The following is a 16,997-nucleotide window of genomic DNA, read 5'->3' as shown; positions in this document are numbered from 1 at the left end:
GGGAAGGAGCCCCCAGAAAATCCAACGAAAGTTTGGAAAAGGAGAAAATTCAGGAATTTTTGGGCTTTTTCCCAATTTTTGGGCCGTTTCCAGCTGCTCCACAGATTTTTCCAGGATTTGAGGCCTCCTGGGATTCCAAAAATTGGATAGAAAAAATTCCAGGTGGGACCAAACCCTAAATCCCAAAAAAAAATCCCCCAAATTTTGGGAATTTCTCCAGAGAGAAAAATTTCCCAAACTCTGGATTTGAAGATTCCAAAAATCCCCCAAAAATTTGGATTTAAGAATTCCAAAAATGTCCCAAATTCTGGATTTGGGAATTCTCCAAAAATCCCCCTAAAATCCGGGAATTTGGAAATTCCCAAAAAAAAAAAACTCTGTGGATTTGGGAATGTTGGAAATTGAGGGGAAATTTGGGGAAATTTAGGATTGTTGGGAACGTTGGGAATTTTGGGACATTTGGGGAATTTTGAAAATCTGCAAATTTGGGGAGTTTTGGGAATTTCAGGAATTTTTGGGAATTTTGGGCATTTCAGGAACATTGAGAACATTGGGAATTTCTGGGAATTTTTGGGAATTTTGGGAATATTTCACCTTTTCCTGCAGGATCCCTCCCCGTTCCCAGAGTGGGGAATCTCCAAAACTTGGAGAACTTTGGAACATTGGAAATATTGGGATTTTTTGGGAATTTTTTGGAGTTTGGAGAATATTGGGAATTTGGGGAATTTTGGGGAATGTTGGGAATTTTGGGGAATATCAGAAACTTTGGAAATTTGGGGAACCTTGGAAATGTTGGGAACCTCAGGAATGTCGGAAATGTTGGAAATTTCAGGAATTTTCGGGAATTTTTGGGAATTTTGGGAATTTGGGGGATTGTTGGGAACACAGGAAATTTCAGGAATTTTGGGAAAAGTTGGAAATTTGGGAAACATTCAGAACATTGGGAATTTTTTGGGAATTTCTCACCTTTTCCTGCAGGATGTCCCCCATTCCTGGAGTGGGGAATCTTCAAAATTTGGGGAATTTTGGGAATTTTTTGTAAATTTGGAGAATTTTGGAATTTTTGGGGAACTTTGGGAATGTCGCAAGCATTGAAAATTTCGGGAATTTCGAGGAACGTTGGGAATTTTGGAATTTTTGGAATGTTCTGAACATTGGGAATGTTGGGAATTTCAGGAATTTGGGGAATTTTATGACCTTTTCCTGCAGGATCCCTCCCCGTTCCCGGAGCAGGGAGTTGCAGATGACGGAGGCGGCGCGGGAACAATTCCCATCGGGATCTTCCCAGAATTCCAAAAGGGCCAGGAGGAGACTCAGCAGCTGCTCGGGGGGAATTCGCTTCCCAATCACCTGAAAAATAGGGAAAAATGAAAAAAAAAAAAGAAAAAAAAAAAAAAAAAAAAAACAACAAACCTGCCCAGAATTCCATAAAATCTCTCCCCAAAAAATTCCAAGAAACTCTCCCCAAAATTCCCCAGAAAAATCCCCCCCAAATTAAAAAAATCCCCAAAAAATCCCCCAAATCCCAAAAAAATCCCCCAAAAATCTATCGAAATCCCCCTGAAAGTCCACCCCAAAAATTTTTTAAAAATCCCCCAAAAATTCCCCCATAAAATCCTCAAAAAAATCCCCACAAAATTCCGCTAATCTCCCAAAAAATCCAAGAAAAAAAATCCAAGAAAAAAAATCCAAGAAAAAATCCTAGAAAATCCCAAAAAATCGCCCCCAAAAATCCCAAAATATTCCCCCCTAAATCACCCCAAAATAAAAAAAATCCAAAAAAAATCCCCCAAATCATCAAAAAAAATCACCCAAAACCCCAAAATTCCCACCAAAAATCCAAAAAACATTCTACCAAAAATCCCCAAACCCCAACAAAATCCAAAAAAATCCTCAAAAAATCCCCCAAAAATTCCTGCAAAAATCAGAAAAAAGTCTCCCCAAAATCCCCCAAAAAACTGCCCAAAATGCCCCCAAAAAATCCCGACCATTCCCTCAAAACCCTCCCCACAAAAAATTATTCCCATTAAAAATCCCATTAAAAATCCCCCAAAAACTCCCCAAACCCCCAGAAATCCTCAAAAAATCCCCCCCAAAAATTCCCAAAAAATAATAATAAGAAAATCCAAAAAAAATCCCTAAAATTAAAAAAAAAAGTCCCCAAAAATCCCACAAAAAAATCCCATTAAAAATCCCCCAAAAACTCCCCAAACCCCCAGAAATCCTCAAAAAATCCCCCCCAAAAATTCCCAGAAAATAATAATAAGAATATCCAAAAAATCCCCAAAATAAAAAAAAAAGTCCCCCAAAATCCCACAAAAAAATCCCATTAAAAATCCCACAAAACTCCCCAAACCCCCAGAAATCCTCAAAAAATCCCCCCCAAAAAATTCCCAAAAAATAATAATAAGAAAATCCCAAAAAAATCCCTAAAATGAAAAAAAAAAGTCCCCAAAAATCCCACAAAAAATCCCATTAAAAATCCCACAAAACTCCCCAAACCCCCAGAAATCCTCAAAAAATCCCCCCCAAAAAATTCCCCCAAAAAATAATAAGAAAATCCCCCAAAAAATCCCCAAAATTAAAAAAAAAAGTCCCCAAAAATCCCACAAAAAAATCCCATTAAAAATCCCCCAAAACTCCCCAAACCCCCAGAAATCCTCAAAAAATCCCCCCCAAAAATTCCCAGAAAATAATAATAAGAATATCCAAAAAATCCCCAAAATTAAAAAAAAAAAGTCCCCAAAAATCCCACCAAAAAATCCCATTAAAAATCCCACAAAACTCCCCAAACCCCCAGAAATCCTCAAAAAAAACCCCCCAAAAATTCCCAAAAAATAATAAGAAGAACATCCCCAAAAAATCCCCAAAATTAAAAAAAAAGTCCCCCAAAATCCCACAAAAAAATCCCATTAAAAATCCCACAAAACTCCCCAAACCCCCAGAAATCCTCAAAAAAACCCCCCAAAAATTCCCAAAAAATAATAAGAAGAAAATCCCCCAAAAAATCCCCAAAATGAAAAAAAAAAAGTCCCCAAAAATCCCACCAAAAATCCCATTAAAAATCCCCCAAAAACTCCCCAAACCCCCAGAAATCCTCAAAAAATCCCCCCCAAAAAATTCCCAAAAAATAATAATAAGAAAATCCCCAAAAAATCCCTAAAAATAAAAAAAAAAGTCCCCAAAAATCCCACAAAAAATCCCATTAAAAATCCCCCAAAAACTCCCCAAACTCCCAGAAATCCTCAAAAAATCCCCCCCAAAAATTCCCAGAAAATAATAATAAGAATATCCAAAAAATCCCCAAAATAAAAAAAAAAGTCCTCAAAAATCCCACAAAAAATCCCATTAAAAACTCCCCAAACCCCCAGAAATCCTCAAAAAAATCCCCCCCAAAAAATTCCCCAAAAATAAGAAGAAAATCCCAAAAAAATCCCCAAAATTAAAAAAAAAAGTCTCCAAAAATCCCACAAAAAAATCCCATTAAAAATCCCACAAAACTCCCCAAACTCCCAGAAATCCTCAAAAAAACCCCCCCAAAAAATTCCCCCAAAAAATAATAAGAAAATCCCCCAAAAAATCCCCAAAATAAAAAAAAAAGTCCCCAAAAATCCCACAAAAAAATCCCATTAAAAATCCCACAAAACTCCCCAAACCCCCAGAAATCCTCAAAAAATCCCCCCCAAAAAATTCCCAAAAAATAATAATAAGAATATCCAAAAAATCCCTAAAAATAAAAAAAAAAGTCCCCAAAAATCCCACAAAAAATCCCATTAAAAATCCCACAAAACTCCCCAAACCCCCAGAAATCCTCAAAAAAACCCCCAAAAAATTCCCCAAAAAAATAATAATAAGAAAATCCCCCAAAAATCCCCAAAATGAAAAAAAAAAGTCCCCAAAAATCCCACCAAAAAATCCCATTAAAAATCCCACGAAACTCCCCAAACTCCCAGAAATCCTCAAAAAATCCCCCCCAAAAAATTCCCAAAAAATAATAAGAAGAAAATCCCCAAAAAATCCCCTCAAAAAAAAAAAAAGTCCTCAAAAATCCCACAAAAAATCCCATTAAAAATCCCCCAAAACTCCCCAAACCCCCAGAAATCCTCAAAAAAACCCCCCAAAAATTCCCAAAAAATAATAATAAGAATATCCAAAAAATCCCTAAAAATAAAAAAAAAAGTCCCCAAAAATCCCACAAAAATCCCATTAAAAATCCCACAAAACTCCTTAAACCCCCAGAAACCCTCAAAAAATCCCCCCAAAAATTCCCAAAAAATAATAATAAGAAAATCCAAAAAAATCCCCAAAATGAAAAAAAAGTCCCCAAAAATCCCAAAAAAATCCCCAAAAATTCAAAAAAATCCCCCCAAAATCCCCCCAAAAAATCAAAAAAAAATCCCCAACTTTTCCCCAAATTTTCCCAAAATTGTGATTTCTCACCGAGCCGATCCTGGTGCAGGTGTGGAACAGGAAGGAAAAATCGGGATTTTCCAAGCCCTCCTTGAGAGAGTCCAACCCTTCCACCAGCTCGTCGCGGTGACAGCGAGAAAAACCTGAAGAAAAAAAAAAAACAGAATTTTCAGAATTTTTAAATTTATTTTGAGGTTTTTTGAAAATTTTTTTAAATTTTTTTTTCTTTTTTTTTTTTTTTTTTTTTGTGGATTTTTGAGAGTTTTTTTGGGGATTTTTTTTAATATTGCGGAGATTTTTTTGGGGGGGATTTTTTAGAACTTTTGGGGATTTATTTAAAATTATTTTGGATTTTTTAGGGGATTTTTTTGAGGATCTTTTGGTTGGAATTTTTTTTGATTTTCCAACCCCTCCTTCAGTAACTCCAAACCTCCAACAGTGGGAAAAATTTCAGATTTTTTTTTTTTTTTTTTTTTAATTGGGATCTTTGGGGGGAGAATTTTTTCAGGTTTGTTTGTTTTGTTTGGTTTTGTTTTTTTTAAATTATTTTTCAGAGTTTTTTTGGGATTTTTGGGGATATTTTTTGGATTTCTTGGATTTTTTTTCCCTGAATTTTGGGGTTTTTTTGGGGAGCACAGAAAATTCCAGGAGATTTTGGGGTTTGATCTCACCAAATTCCAGTTTTTTCCAAGGAATTCTGAGAGTTTTCAGATCTAATTCCCAGAGGGAAAAAAATTCCCAATTTTCCAGCTCATTCCTGAGGTTTTCAGCTCTGGGATTTTTGGGGATTTTTTGGGGGGGGGTTTTATTGAATTTTTATGGAATTTTGGTTGGAATTTTTGGGGGGGAATTCCATGGAACCTCAAAACCTCCTGGAATTCCAGGGAATCCCAAAAATCCAAGGGGAAGCAGCGCCACCTCCTGGAGAACCTGAGAACTCCACGATCCCCAAAATTCCTCCCAAAAAATCGCCCAAAACTCTGAGAATTCCATGGAATTCTCTCTTTGGGAGTTTCAAAAAGTTGCAATTTGATGAGACTGAGCCAAAAAAAAAATTCCTGGAATTCCATGAAACTCTCTCTTTTTAAAGTTTGGAAAAAGCTAGAATTAAACTCCCAAAATTCCTGGAATTCCATGGAATTCCATTTTGGGGAAAGAACTTCCCCAAAATCCAAAGGGATGCAGCGCCCTCTCCTGGAGAACCTGAGAATTCCACACTCCCAAAAAGCCCAACATTTGGGAAAAAAAATCCCCCAAAAATCCACAAAAAATTCTCAAAACAATTCCAAAAAAATCCCAAAAAAACTCTCCAAAATTCCCCCAAAAAATCCTCAAAACCCCCCCAAAAATAATAAAAAAAATCCCCCAAAATATCCCCAAAAATCCCCCCCAAAAATGCCGAAAAAGAAAAAAAAAAAAAAAAATCCTCAAAAAATCTCCCCCAAAAAACCCAGAGCTGAGAAAACCTCAGGAAAGAGCTGGAAAATTGGGAATTTTTTCTTGCTGGAAAATGGGGAATTTTTCCCACCTTCGTAGCAGAGCTGGATGCGGAGCAGGGACTGGACACAATCCACGGAATTCCATCGGATTTTGGGAATTCCGTCGGAGCAGCGAGGAGCCAGCAGGGCCAGGAGGGAGCTCAGGTTGTAGAAGGGAGTGACGGACTGTGGAAAAGGGGAAAAAAAATTCCAAGATTTTTTTTTCCCAAATTTTTTCAAGAATTTTTCAACAATTCTCAAAAATTCCATTCCCCAAATTCCCAAGAATTCCCCAAATTCTCAAGAATTCTGTTCCCAAAATTCCAATTCCAAATCCTGAAATTCTGTTCCCTAAATTCCCAAAAATTCCATTCCCAAATTCCAAAGATTCCCCAAAATTCCCAGAAATTCCAACCCCAAAATACCTCAAAATTCCACTCCCAGATCCCAAAAAACTCTGAAATCTCCAAATTCCCAATTATTTCCCCAAAATTCCATTCCTGGATCCCAAAAATTCCATCCCCAAAAATTCAATTTGGAAATCCCCAAAACTCCATTACTGAATTCCCCCAAAATTTCCATCCCCAAATCCCAAAAATTCCAAAATCCTCAATTCCCAAATTCCCAAAAATTCCAATTCCAAATTCCCAAAATCCCCAAAAAAATCCCAAAATTTCAATTGCAAATGCCAAAAATTCCATTCAAAAAAAATTCTCCAAAATTCCCCTCCAACATCCTCAAAATTCCATTTCCCAAATTCCAAAAATTTCCAAAAAATACACAAAAATTCCACCCTCAAATCCAAAAAAAAAATTCCATTTCCCAAATTCCCAAAAATTCCATTCCCAAAATCCCAACAGTGCTGAGCTCCCAACACTCCCCAATCCCAAAATTCACAGAATTCCCAAAAATTCCACCCCCAAATCCAAAAAAAATTTCCCGACATCCCCAAAACTCCTAAAATTTCCCAAAAAATTCCCAAAATTCCATAAAAAAGTTGGGAATCTCACGCTGACGTGGAGGTTTTCCAGGAAAAACTCCAGCAGGGCTTTGCCGAGGCCGACGGCGCGTTCCCGCTGCTCCACCCGCCGCGACTGGATCCAGGGCCCTAAATGCTGGGAATGGGGGAAAGCCTGGGATTCTCCAAGGGAAATCCTGGAATTCTCCAAGGGAAAAGCCTGGAATTCTACCCTGAAAATCCTGGAATTCTCCAAGGGAAAAGCCTGGAATTCTCCAAGGGAAAATCCTGGAATTCTCCAAGGAAAAATCCTGGAATTCTCCAAGGGAAAAGCCTGGAATTCTACCCTGAAAATCCTGGAATTCTCCAAGGGAAAAGCCTGGAATTCTCCAAGGGAAAATCCTGGAATTCTCCAAGGAAAAATCCTGGAATTCTCCAAGGGAAAAGCCTGGAATTCTCCAAGGGAAAAGCCTGGAATTCTACCCTGGAAATCCTGGAATTCTCCAAGGGAAAATCCTGGAATTCTCCAAGGGAAAATCCTGGAATTCTCCAAGGGAAAATCCTGGAATTCTCCAAGGGAAAAGCCTGGAATTCTCCAAGGGAAAATCCTGGAATTCTCCAAGGGAAAAGCCTGGAATTCTACCCTGAAAATCCTGGAATTCTCCAAGGGAAAAGCCTGGAATTCTCCCCTGAAAATCCTGGAATTCTCCAAGGGAAAATCCAGGAATTCTACCCTGAAAATCCTGGAATTCGGTCCGGGAAATCCCGGAATTCTCCAAGGGAAAATCCTGGAATTCTCCAAGGGAAAATCCTGGAATTCTCCAAGGGAAATCCTGGAATTCTCCAAGGGAAAATCCTGGAATTCTCCAAGGGAAAATCCTGGAATTCTACCCTGAAAAATCCTGGAATTCTCCAAGGGAAAATCCTGGAATTCTCCAAGGGAAAAGCCTGGAATTCTCCAAGGGAAAAGCCTGGAATTCTACCCTGAAAATCCTGGAATTCTCCAAGGGAAAAGCCTGGAATTCTCCAAGGGAAATCCTGGAATTCTACCCTGAAAATCCTGGAATTCTCCAAGGGAAAATCCTGGAATTCTCCAAGGGAAAAGCCTGGAATTCTCCAAGGGAAAAGCCTGGAATTCTACCCTGAAAATCCTGGAATTCTCCAAGGGAAAAGCCTGGAATTCTCCAAGGGAAAAGCCTGGAATTCTACCCTGAAAATCCTGGAATTCTCCAAGGGAAAATCCTGGAATTCTCCAAGGGAAAAGCCTGGAATTCTCCAAGGGAAAATCCTGGAATTCTACCCTGAAAATCCTGGAATTCTCCAAGGGAAAATCCTGGAATTCGGTCCGGGAAAATCCTGGAATTCTACCGGGAAAATCCTGGAATTCTACCCTGAAAATCCTGGAATTCTCCAAGGGAAAAGCCTGGAATTCTACCCTGGAAATCCTGGAATTCTCCAAGGGAAAAGCCTGGAATTCTCCAAGGGAAAATCCTGGAATTCTACCCTGAAAATCCTGGAATTCTCCAAGGGAAAATCCTGGAATTCTCCAAGGGAAAATCCTGGAATTCTATCCTGAAAATCCTGGAATTCTCCAAGGGAAAAGCCTGGAATTCTACCCTGAAAATCCTGGAATTCTCCAAGGGAAAATCCTGGAATTCTACCCTGAAAATCCTGGAATTCTCCAAGGGAAAAGCCTGGAATTCTCCAAGGGAAAATCCTGGAATTCTCCAAGGGAAAAGCCTGGAATTCTCCAAGGGAAAAGCCTGGAATTCTACCCTGAAAATCCTGGAATTCTCCAAGGGAAAAGCCTGGAATTCTCCAAGGGAAAATCCTGGAATTCTCCAAGGGAAAAGCCTGGAATTCTACCCTGAAAATCCTGGAATTCTCCAAGGGAAAATCCTGGAATTCGGTCCGGGAAAATCCTGGAATTCTACCCTGAAAATCCTGGAATTCTCCAAGGGAAAATCCTGGAATTCTACCCTGAAAATCCTGGAATTCTCCAAGGGAAAATCCTGGAATTCTACCCTGAAAATCCTGGAATTCTCCAAGGGAAAATCCTGGAATTCTCCAAGGGAAAAGCCTGGAATTCTCCAAGGGAAAATCTTGGAATTCTACCCTGAAAATCCTGGAATTCTCCAAGGGAAATCCTGGAATTCTCCAAGGGAAAATCCTGGAATTCTCCAAGGGAAAATCCTGGAATTCTCCAAGGGAAAAGCCTGGAATTCTACCCTGAAAATCCTGGAATTCTCCAAGGGAAAAGCCTGGAATTCTCCAAGGGAAAATCCTGGAATTCTACCGGGAAAATCCTGGAATTCTACCCTGAAAATCCTGGAATTCTCCAAGGGAAAAGCCTGGAATTCTCCAAGGGAAAATCCTGGAATTCTACCCTGAAAATCCTGGAATTCTCCAAGGGAAAAGCCTGGAATTCTCCAAGGGAAAATCCTGGAATTCTATCCTGAAAATCCTGGAATTCTCCAAGGGAAAAGCCTGGAATTCTACCCTGAAAATCCTGGAATTCTCCAAGGGAAAATCCTGGAATTCTACCCTGAAAATCCTGGAATTCTCCAAGGGAAAATCCTGGAATTCTCCAAGGGAAAATCCTGGAATTCTCCAAGGGAAAAGCCTGGAATTCTCCAAGGGAAAAGCCTGGAATTCTACCCTGAAAATCCTGGAATTCTCCAAGGGAAAATCCTGGAATTCGGTCCGGGAAAATCCTGGAATTCTACCCTGAAAATCCTGGAATTCTACCCTGAAAATCCTGGAATTCTCCAAGGGAAAATCCTGGAATTCTCCAAGGGAAAATCCTGGAATTCTACCCTGAAAATCCTGGAATTCTCCAAGGGAAAATCCTGGAATTCTCCAAGGGAAAAGCCTGGAATTCTCCAAGGGAAAATCTTGGAATTCTACCCTGAAAATCCTGGAATTCTCCAAGGGAAATCCTGGAATTCTCCAAGGGAAAATCCTGGAATTCTCCAAGGGAAAATCCTGGAATTCTACCCTGAAAATCCTGGAATTCTCCAAGGGAAAATCCTGGAATTCTCCAAGGGAAAAGCCTGGAATTCTACCCTGAAAATCCTGGAATTTTGAGGGGAAAATTTTGGAATTCTCCAGTGGAAGATCTTGGAATTCTGGCATGAAAATCCTAGAATTCTGATGGGAAAATCTTGGAATTCTACAGGGAAAAGTTCAGGAGTTTTGTCAGGAAAAGCCTGGAATTCTGACAGGAAAATGCTGCGAATGGGGGGAAAATCCAGGAATCACGGATGGAAAATCCTGGAATTTTAGTGGGAAAACCTTGGAATTGCAGGCAGAAAATCCCAAAATTCCAGCAGGAAAATCTGGGAATTCTGATGAGAAAATCCTGAAATTTTAGTGGGAAAATCCTGGAATTCCTCAGGGAAAAAATCTGGAATTCCGGTGGGAAAATCCCAAAATTCTGGTGGGAAAATCCCAGAATTCCAGTGAGAAAATCCTGGAATTTTGGCAGGAAAGTTCTGGGATTCTGGTGGGAAAATCCTGGAATTCCGCAGGGAAAACTCCGGAATTCTGGCGGGAAAAAATCCCAAAATTCAGGTGAGAAAATCCTGGAATTCTGGCGGGAAAATACCATGCAATTTTGGTGGGAAAATCCCAGAATTCTGATGGGAAAATGTTGGGAATTCTGCAAGGAAAGTTCTGGAATTGTCTCAGGAAAAATCCTGGAATTGTGGTGTGAAAAATCCTGGAATTCTGGTGGAAAAATCCCAAATTTCTGGCAGGAAAAATTCTGGAATCCTACAGGGAAAAAAAACCTTGGAATTCTGGAGGGAAAATCCTGTAGTTCCGGATGGAAAATCTTGGAATTTTGGTGGGAAAATTCTGGAATTCTGATGGGAAAATGTTGGAATTAAGCAGGGAAAAAAATCCTGGAATCCTCTTGGGAAAAATCCTGGAATTGTGCACAGAGAATCCCAAAATTTTGGTGGGAATGTCCTGGAATTCTGGCAGAAAACCCTGGAATTGTGTGTGGGGGGAAAAAACCTCTGGAATTCTGCAGGGAAAATCTTGGAATTCTGGTGGGAGAATCCAGGAATTCTGGCAGGAAAATCCAGGAATTCTGCAGGGAAAATCTTGGAATTCTGGTGGGAGAATCCAGGAATTCTGGCAGGAAAATCCAGGAATTCCACAGGGAAAATCTCCCTTTTCTAAGGGGATATTCCTGAAAATCCAAGCTGGCATCGCCTGGATCCCGTTTTTCTCTGGGATTCCCAGAATTCCCATTCCCATTATTCCCATTCCCATTATTCCCATCCCATTCCCATTCCTTGGAATCTCCCCATTCTCATTCCCACTATTCCCCATTCCCAATTTTCCATCCTCCATTCCCATTCCCAGAATTCCCATTCCCATTATTCCCATTCCCAGAATTCCCATTCCCAGAATTCCCATTCCCATTATTCCCATTCCCAGAATTCCCATCCCATTCCCATTCCTTGGAATCTCCCCATTCTCATTCCCACTATTCCCCATTCCCAATTTTCCATCCTCCATTCCCATTCCCAGAATTCCCATTCCCCAATTTAACTCCCATCATTCCCAATTTTCCAACCCCATTCCCGTTATTCCCAGAAACTCCCCAAATTCCCATCATTCCCACCCCTTTCTCATATTCCCCCCCCCAATCCCAAAATTCCCCAAATTCCCAAAAAAACTCACGGCAAACAAATCCTGGAGGCCGTGAGGGCTGAGGCTCCTGCGGAGGATCCCCTGGAGCAGCTCCCTGAGAGATTCCAGAGTGGCCTGGAATAAATCCTGGAAAAAAATCCCGGAATTCTGAGCTCGGAGAAACTCCTGGAGTTGCCAAATCCATCCCAAGTCATCGTTATCCCAGAAAAAAATCGGCGAATTTTGGGGTTTTTCCCCACTTTTTTAAGGTAATTTTGCAAATTTCTCCTGTTAAAATTTGGGAATTTCGACCTTTTTCCCTTGGGAAAGATTTTTAAGGGATAAAATCTTGGAATTTTGGGCTGGGAAAAACTCCAGAGGTGCCAAATCCATCCCAGGTCATTGTTATCCCAGAAAAAAAAAAAAAAAATTGGGAATTTTGGGCTTTTTCCTGATTTTTTAAGGGGATAATTTGGGAATTTTTTTCTCTTAAAATTTGGGAATTTTTGGCCTTTTCCCTTAGAAATCCCAGAATTTTTATGGGAAAGGAAAAACACCCTGGGAATTTTGGGGCTCGGAAAAACCTCCTGGAGTCCCTTTGGGAGGGAATTTGGGAATCTGGGTTTGGGATTTTTGGGGAATTTTGGGGAATTCTGGGAGGGAATATGGAGATCTGGAATTCAGGAGTTTGGGAGTGGAATTTTTTGGGAATCTGGGTATGGATTTCTGGAATTCTGGGAATTTGGGGAGGGAATTACTAAATAAACACAAATCCACTTGTTTTCCCCTGGAATTCCCGTTTTTTTTCCCCCAGGATTCCCGTGTTTTTTACTGGAATTTTTTTCCAGAATTCCAGGGTTTTTCCCAGAATTCCCAGTTTTTTTCCCCAGAATTCCCGTGATCTTCCTGGAATATTTTTTTCTGGAATTCCGGGGTTTTTTTCTCAGAATTCCTGTTTTTTTCCCCCAGAATTCTCCTTTTTTTCCTCAGAATTCCCATTTTTCCCCCCCGAATTCCCATTTTTTTCTTGGAATTCCCGTGTTTTTTCTCAGAATTCACGCGTTTTTTCCCTGGAACTCCTGGGTGTTTTTTTTCCCTGGAATTCCCCCTTTTCCCCCCTAGAATTCCTGAGTTTTTCCCCAGAATCCCTTTTTTTTTTTTTTTCCCCAGAATTTCCATGGTTTTTCCTGTATTTTTTTTTCTGGAATTCTGGGGGTTTTTTTTCCCCAGAATTCCCTTTTTTTTTCCCCCAGAATTCCCATTTTTTCCTCAGAATTCCCACTTTTTTTCCCCAGCATTCCCATGTTTTTTTCCTGGATTTTTTTCCCCTGGAATTCCCACCTGGTTTATCCCGGATTCCAGAGGAGGAAGGGCCAGGACACTCCCCAGGGCCGTGTCCAGCAGCTCGGAATGTTCCGGATCCAGCAGCGGCGGCTCCAGGGCGCTGAACCCCCAAATCAGGGAAAAATCCCGGAATGAATTCATCGGGAATTGTTAATTGGGCAGGGATTGATTGATTGATTGGGAATGGGTTGGTTGGGAGGCGGGATGGGGCCAGAGGGAGGGTGGGAAGGGGAGTTTGAGGATTTGAAGGAGAGGAAAAAGGTGGGAAAAAAGGGAGAGAGGAAGGGAAAAAGAGAGAAAAAAGGGGGGAAAAGGGGGGAAAAGAAAGGAAAAAAGGGAAAAGAGGGAAATGAGGAAAAAAGAAGGGGAAAAGGGGGGGAAGAAGGGAAAAATGGGGGAAAAAGAAGGGAAAAAAGGGAAAAAGGAAGGGGGGGAAAGGGGAAAGGGGGAGAAAGGGAAAAGGGGGAGAAAGGAAGGGAAAAAAGAGGGAAAAGGAGGGGGAAAAAAAGGAGAAAAAGGAGAAATAAAAGAGGGGAAAAGGGGGAAAAAAGGAAGGGAAAAAGGAGGGAAAAAAAGGTGGGAAAAGGAAGGAAAAAGGGAAAAGAGGGAAAAAAATGGGGAAAAGGAGGGGAAATGAGGGAAGGCGGGAAAAGGAAGGGAAAATAGGGAGAAGAGAGAAAAGAGGGAAAAGGGGAGAAAAGGGAAGAGAGTGGGAAAAGGAAGGGGAAAGAAAGAAAGAAAGAAAAAAGAGAGAAAAAAGGGAAAAGGGAGGGAAAGATAAAGAAAAGAGAGAGGAAAAGAGAGGGGGAAAAGAAGGAAAAATTGGGAAAAGAGGGAAAAGAGAAAAGACGGAAAAGGAGAAAAAAGAAGGAAAAAATAAGAAAAAAGGGGAAAAAATAGGGAAAAGAACAGGAAAAACAAGAAAAAAAAAACCCAAAAAGAAGGAAAAGAGAAAAGTAAGTGAAAGGGAGAAAAAGAAGCAAAAGAGGAGGAAAAAGAAGGAAAAGAGAAGGAAAACAGGAAAAAAGAAAAAAAAAGAGAAGAAAAATAAAAGGAAAAGAAAGGAAAGAGAAGGAAAAACAAGAGAAAAAAGGAAAAGGGAAGGAAAAGGGAAGGAAAAAGGAAGGAAAAGGGAAGGAAAAGGGAAGGAGGAAAAAAGGAGGAAAAAAGGAGGAAAAAGGGAGGAAAAAAGAGGGAAAAGAAAGAAAAGAGAGAGAAAAAGAAGGAAAAGAAGAAAAAGGAGGGGAAAAGAAAGAAAAAAAAGGAAAAAAGAAAGAAAAAAGGAGCAAAAAGAAGGAAAAGAGAAGGAACAAGAACGGAAAAGAGGAAAAAATGTGAAAAAATGAGGGGAAAAAAATTACCAGGAAAAAAAAAGGAAAAAAAGAGGAAACCTCCCCCCCCCCCACCCCCCAAAGATCCAAACCCAAGTCCCCAATCCCAGAATTCCCAGAATTCCCAAAATTCCCTGGATTTCTCCCCAAGGATACAGGAGGTGGCTGCAGGTGCTGAGGGCTTGTTGTCTGAGCCGGGACGGCAGTGAGTCCACAGGTTCTGCCTTCAGGAATTCCTGGGGAAAAGGGAAAAAGGAAAAAAGTCTGGGAGAACTGGGGAAAGTCCTGGAATGTCCTGGAAAATTGGGAAGGTTCTGGAAGGATCCAAAAGAGTTTTCTTGGAATTTTCCTGGAATTCTGAAGGTTCCACGTGGGAATTTTGAGAGGTTTCCAAGGGTGGAATTCCTGGATTTCCTGAATTCCCTGGAAATTCCTAAAATTCTTAAATTCCTGAATTTCCAGATTCTTGAATTCCTGAATTTCTTGGATCCCCTGAATTCCCTGAATTTCCAGATTTCCTGAATTTTCTGGATTCCTGAATTCCCTGGATTTCTGAATTCCCTGGATTTCTGGATTCCTGAATTCCCTGAATTTCTGAATTCCCTGGATTTCCTGGATTCTTGGATACCCCGGATTCCATTCCCATGGTCATTCCCAGTCCCTCCCAATACCCCCAACACCCTCCCAGTGCATCCCAGTATCCCATTATCCCATCCCAGTTTATTCCAGTCCCTCCCAGTGCTCCCAGTCCATCCCAGTATCCCATTATCCCATCCCACTTGATCCCAGTTAATCCCAGTCTCTCCCACTCTATTCCCAGTATCCCCCAGTCCATCCCAATCCCATCCCAGTTTTCTCCCAGTCCATCGCAGTTTATCCCAGTCCCTCCCAATCCCTCCCAATTTATCCCAGTTCCCTCCCAGTCTCTCCAAATCCATCCCAATCCCCTCCCAGTCCATCCCAGTTTATCCCAGTTTATCCCAGCCCCTCCCAGTCTCACCACCATGAGCGCCACGAGCTCAGCCTTGCGGGCGATGCTGCTGGAGCTGCCGGGGCCATTCCCGGGATAACTGCCGGAGTCATTCCCAGTGCCGTTCCCGGTGCCATTCCCGGAATTCCTGGAGTTGTTTCCCGGGCCCAGGGCCCGGCTGATCATGGCAATGCTGCGGGCCAGGCTCAGCTTCAGTGCCGGGTCCTGAGGAACAGGGATCGGGATCGGGATCAGCGGGATCAGCCCAGAAACAAAACGGGATCACCCAGAAACCGGGATCAACTGGAAACTGGGATCAACTGGGATTGGGATCAGCCCAGGAACCAGGATCAGCTGGAACCTGGAATCAGCCCAGAAACTGGGATCAGGATCAACTGGGATTGGGATCTGCCCTGAAACTGGGACTGGGATCAGTGGGATTGGCCTGAAAACTGGGATGAGCCTCAAAACTGGGATCAACCGGGACTGGGATCAAACCAGAAACTGGGATTGGGATTATCAATAAAATAAACCTAAAAACGAAACAAAACCAAAAAAAACAAAATAAAACAAAACAGATAAAATAAGACAAAAGAAAACAAAATAAAGTAAAACAAAATACCAGAAAAAAAACCCCCAAGAATCGGCCTAAACGTTGTGAAATTGAATTAAATGAAAAAAAATAATGAAGAATAATAAGTTTTAAAAATTAATAATTAATAGAAAAATAATTAATAGAAAAATAATTAGTAGCAACACAACGACAACAAAGAGGAATTGCAGCCACCTCCAAACCCCAATTCCAGGGATCCTCAGAGTGCTGGGAGCAGATCCCAGCCAAACCCGGGAATTCTGGAAAAAACCTGAGAATCCCTGAAAAATCTGGGAATTCCGGAAAAATCCAGGAATTCCAGAGAAATCCAGGAATTCCAGAGAAATCTGAGAATCCTGGCAAATTCTGGGAATTCTGGAAAAATCCGTGAATTCTAGAAAAATCTGAGAATCCCAGAAAAATCTGGGAATTCCAGAGAAATCCAGGAATTCCAGAGAAATCTGAGAATCCTGGAAAATTCTGGGAATTCTGGAAAAATCCATGAATCCCAGAAAAATCCGGGAATTCTGGAAAAATCCGTGAATTCTAGAAAAATCTGAGAATCCCAGAAAAATCTGGGAATTCCAGAGAAATCCAGGAATTCCAGAGAAATCTGAGAATCCTGGAAAATTCTGGAAAAATCCATGAATCCCAGAAAAATCCGGGAATTCTGGAAAAATCCGTGAATTCTAGAAAAATCTGGGAATCCCAGAAAAATCTGGGAATTCCGGAAAACTCCAGGAGTTCCAGAGAAATCCAGGAATTCCAGAAAAATCTGAGAATCCTGGAAAATTCCAGGAATTCTGAAAAAATTCAGGAATTCCTGGTGGAAGCCGTTAAAGCCAATGAGGGAGAGGCGTTAGTGAAGCCCAAGGAAAGAATTCCCAAAAATTCCATGGAAAAAAAACCCCTGGAAATGTCTCAACCTGAACCTTCAGAATTCCTGAATTTGGGAAAACTTTGGGATTTATTCCAAAGAAAACGGGGATGGATTTTTGGGCTGGATACTGGGGGGAGGAGGCCTTTGGGAAATTTGGGAATTTCAGGGATTTGATGGAATTTCAAGATGGCGGAATTGCGGAATTATTGAATTTTGGGATCCTGGAATTTATGGAATTAATGGAATTCTGGGACCATGGAATTCCAGAACCACCGAATTTTAGGATGGTGGGATTGATGGAATTTATGGAATTATAGGATCATGGAATTTTGGGATCATAGGGAATCATTTAAGGCAGAATTCCAGAATTTTGGGATCCTGGAATTGATG

The 16,997-nt window shown here is 40.9% G+C and overlaps 1 protein-coding gene across 1 annotated transcript in view; it reads right to left on the bottom strand.

Annotated features, from left to right (window-relative positions):
* The window catches only part of MROH1 (maestro heat like repeat family member 1), an 87,245-nt gene that overhangs the window by 18,895 nt on the left and 51,353 nt on the right, over positions 1-16,997 (bottom strand). The window contains exons 25-32 of the mRNA XM_083861517.1: positions 15,166-15,360; positions 14,207-14,401; positions 12,832-12,981; positions 11,542-11,637; positions 6,899-7,003; positions 5,939-6,074; positions 4,441-4,553; positions 1,198-1,350 (exon numbers count right to left, since the gene is read on the bottom strand). Coding sequence (XP_083717643.1) covers positions 1,198-1,350; positions 4,441-4,553; positions 5,939-6,074; positions 6,899-7,003; positions 11,542-11,637; positions 12,832-12,981; positions 14,207-14,401; positions 15,166-15,360 — 1,143 coding nt within the window. The remainder of the gene's footprint in view (positions 1-1,197; positions 1,351-4,440; positions 4,554-5,938; positions 6,075-6,898; positions 7,004-11,541; positions 11,638-12,831; positions 12,982-14,206; positions 14,402-15,165; positions 15,361-16,997) is intronic.

Source organism: Zosterops lateralis (assembly GCF_965231275.1).
Source record: "Zosterops lateralis genome assembly, chromosome: 1".
Classification (NCBI taxonomy): Eukaryota; Metazoa; Chordata; class Aves; order Passeriformes; family Zosteropidae; genus Zosterops; species Zosterops lateralis.
The sequence above is the reverse complement of the archived record's forward strand: the minus strand, read 5'-3'. Positions and strand labels throughout refer to the sequence as shown.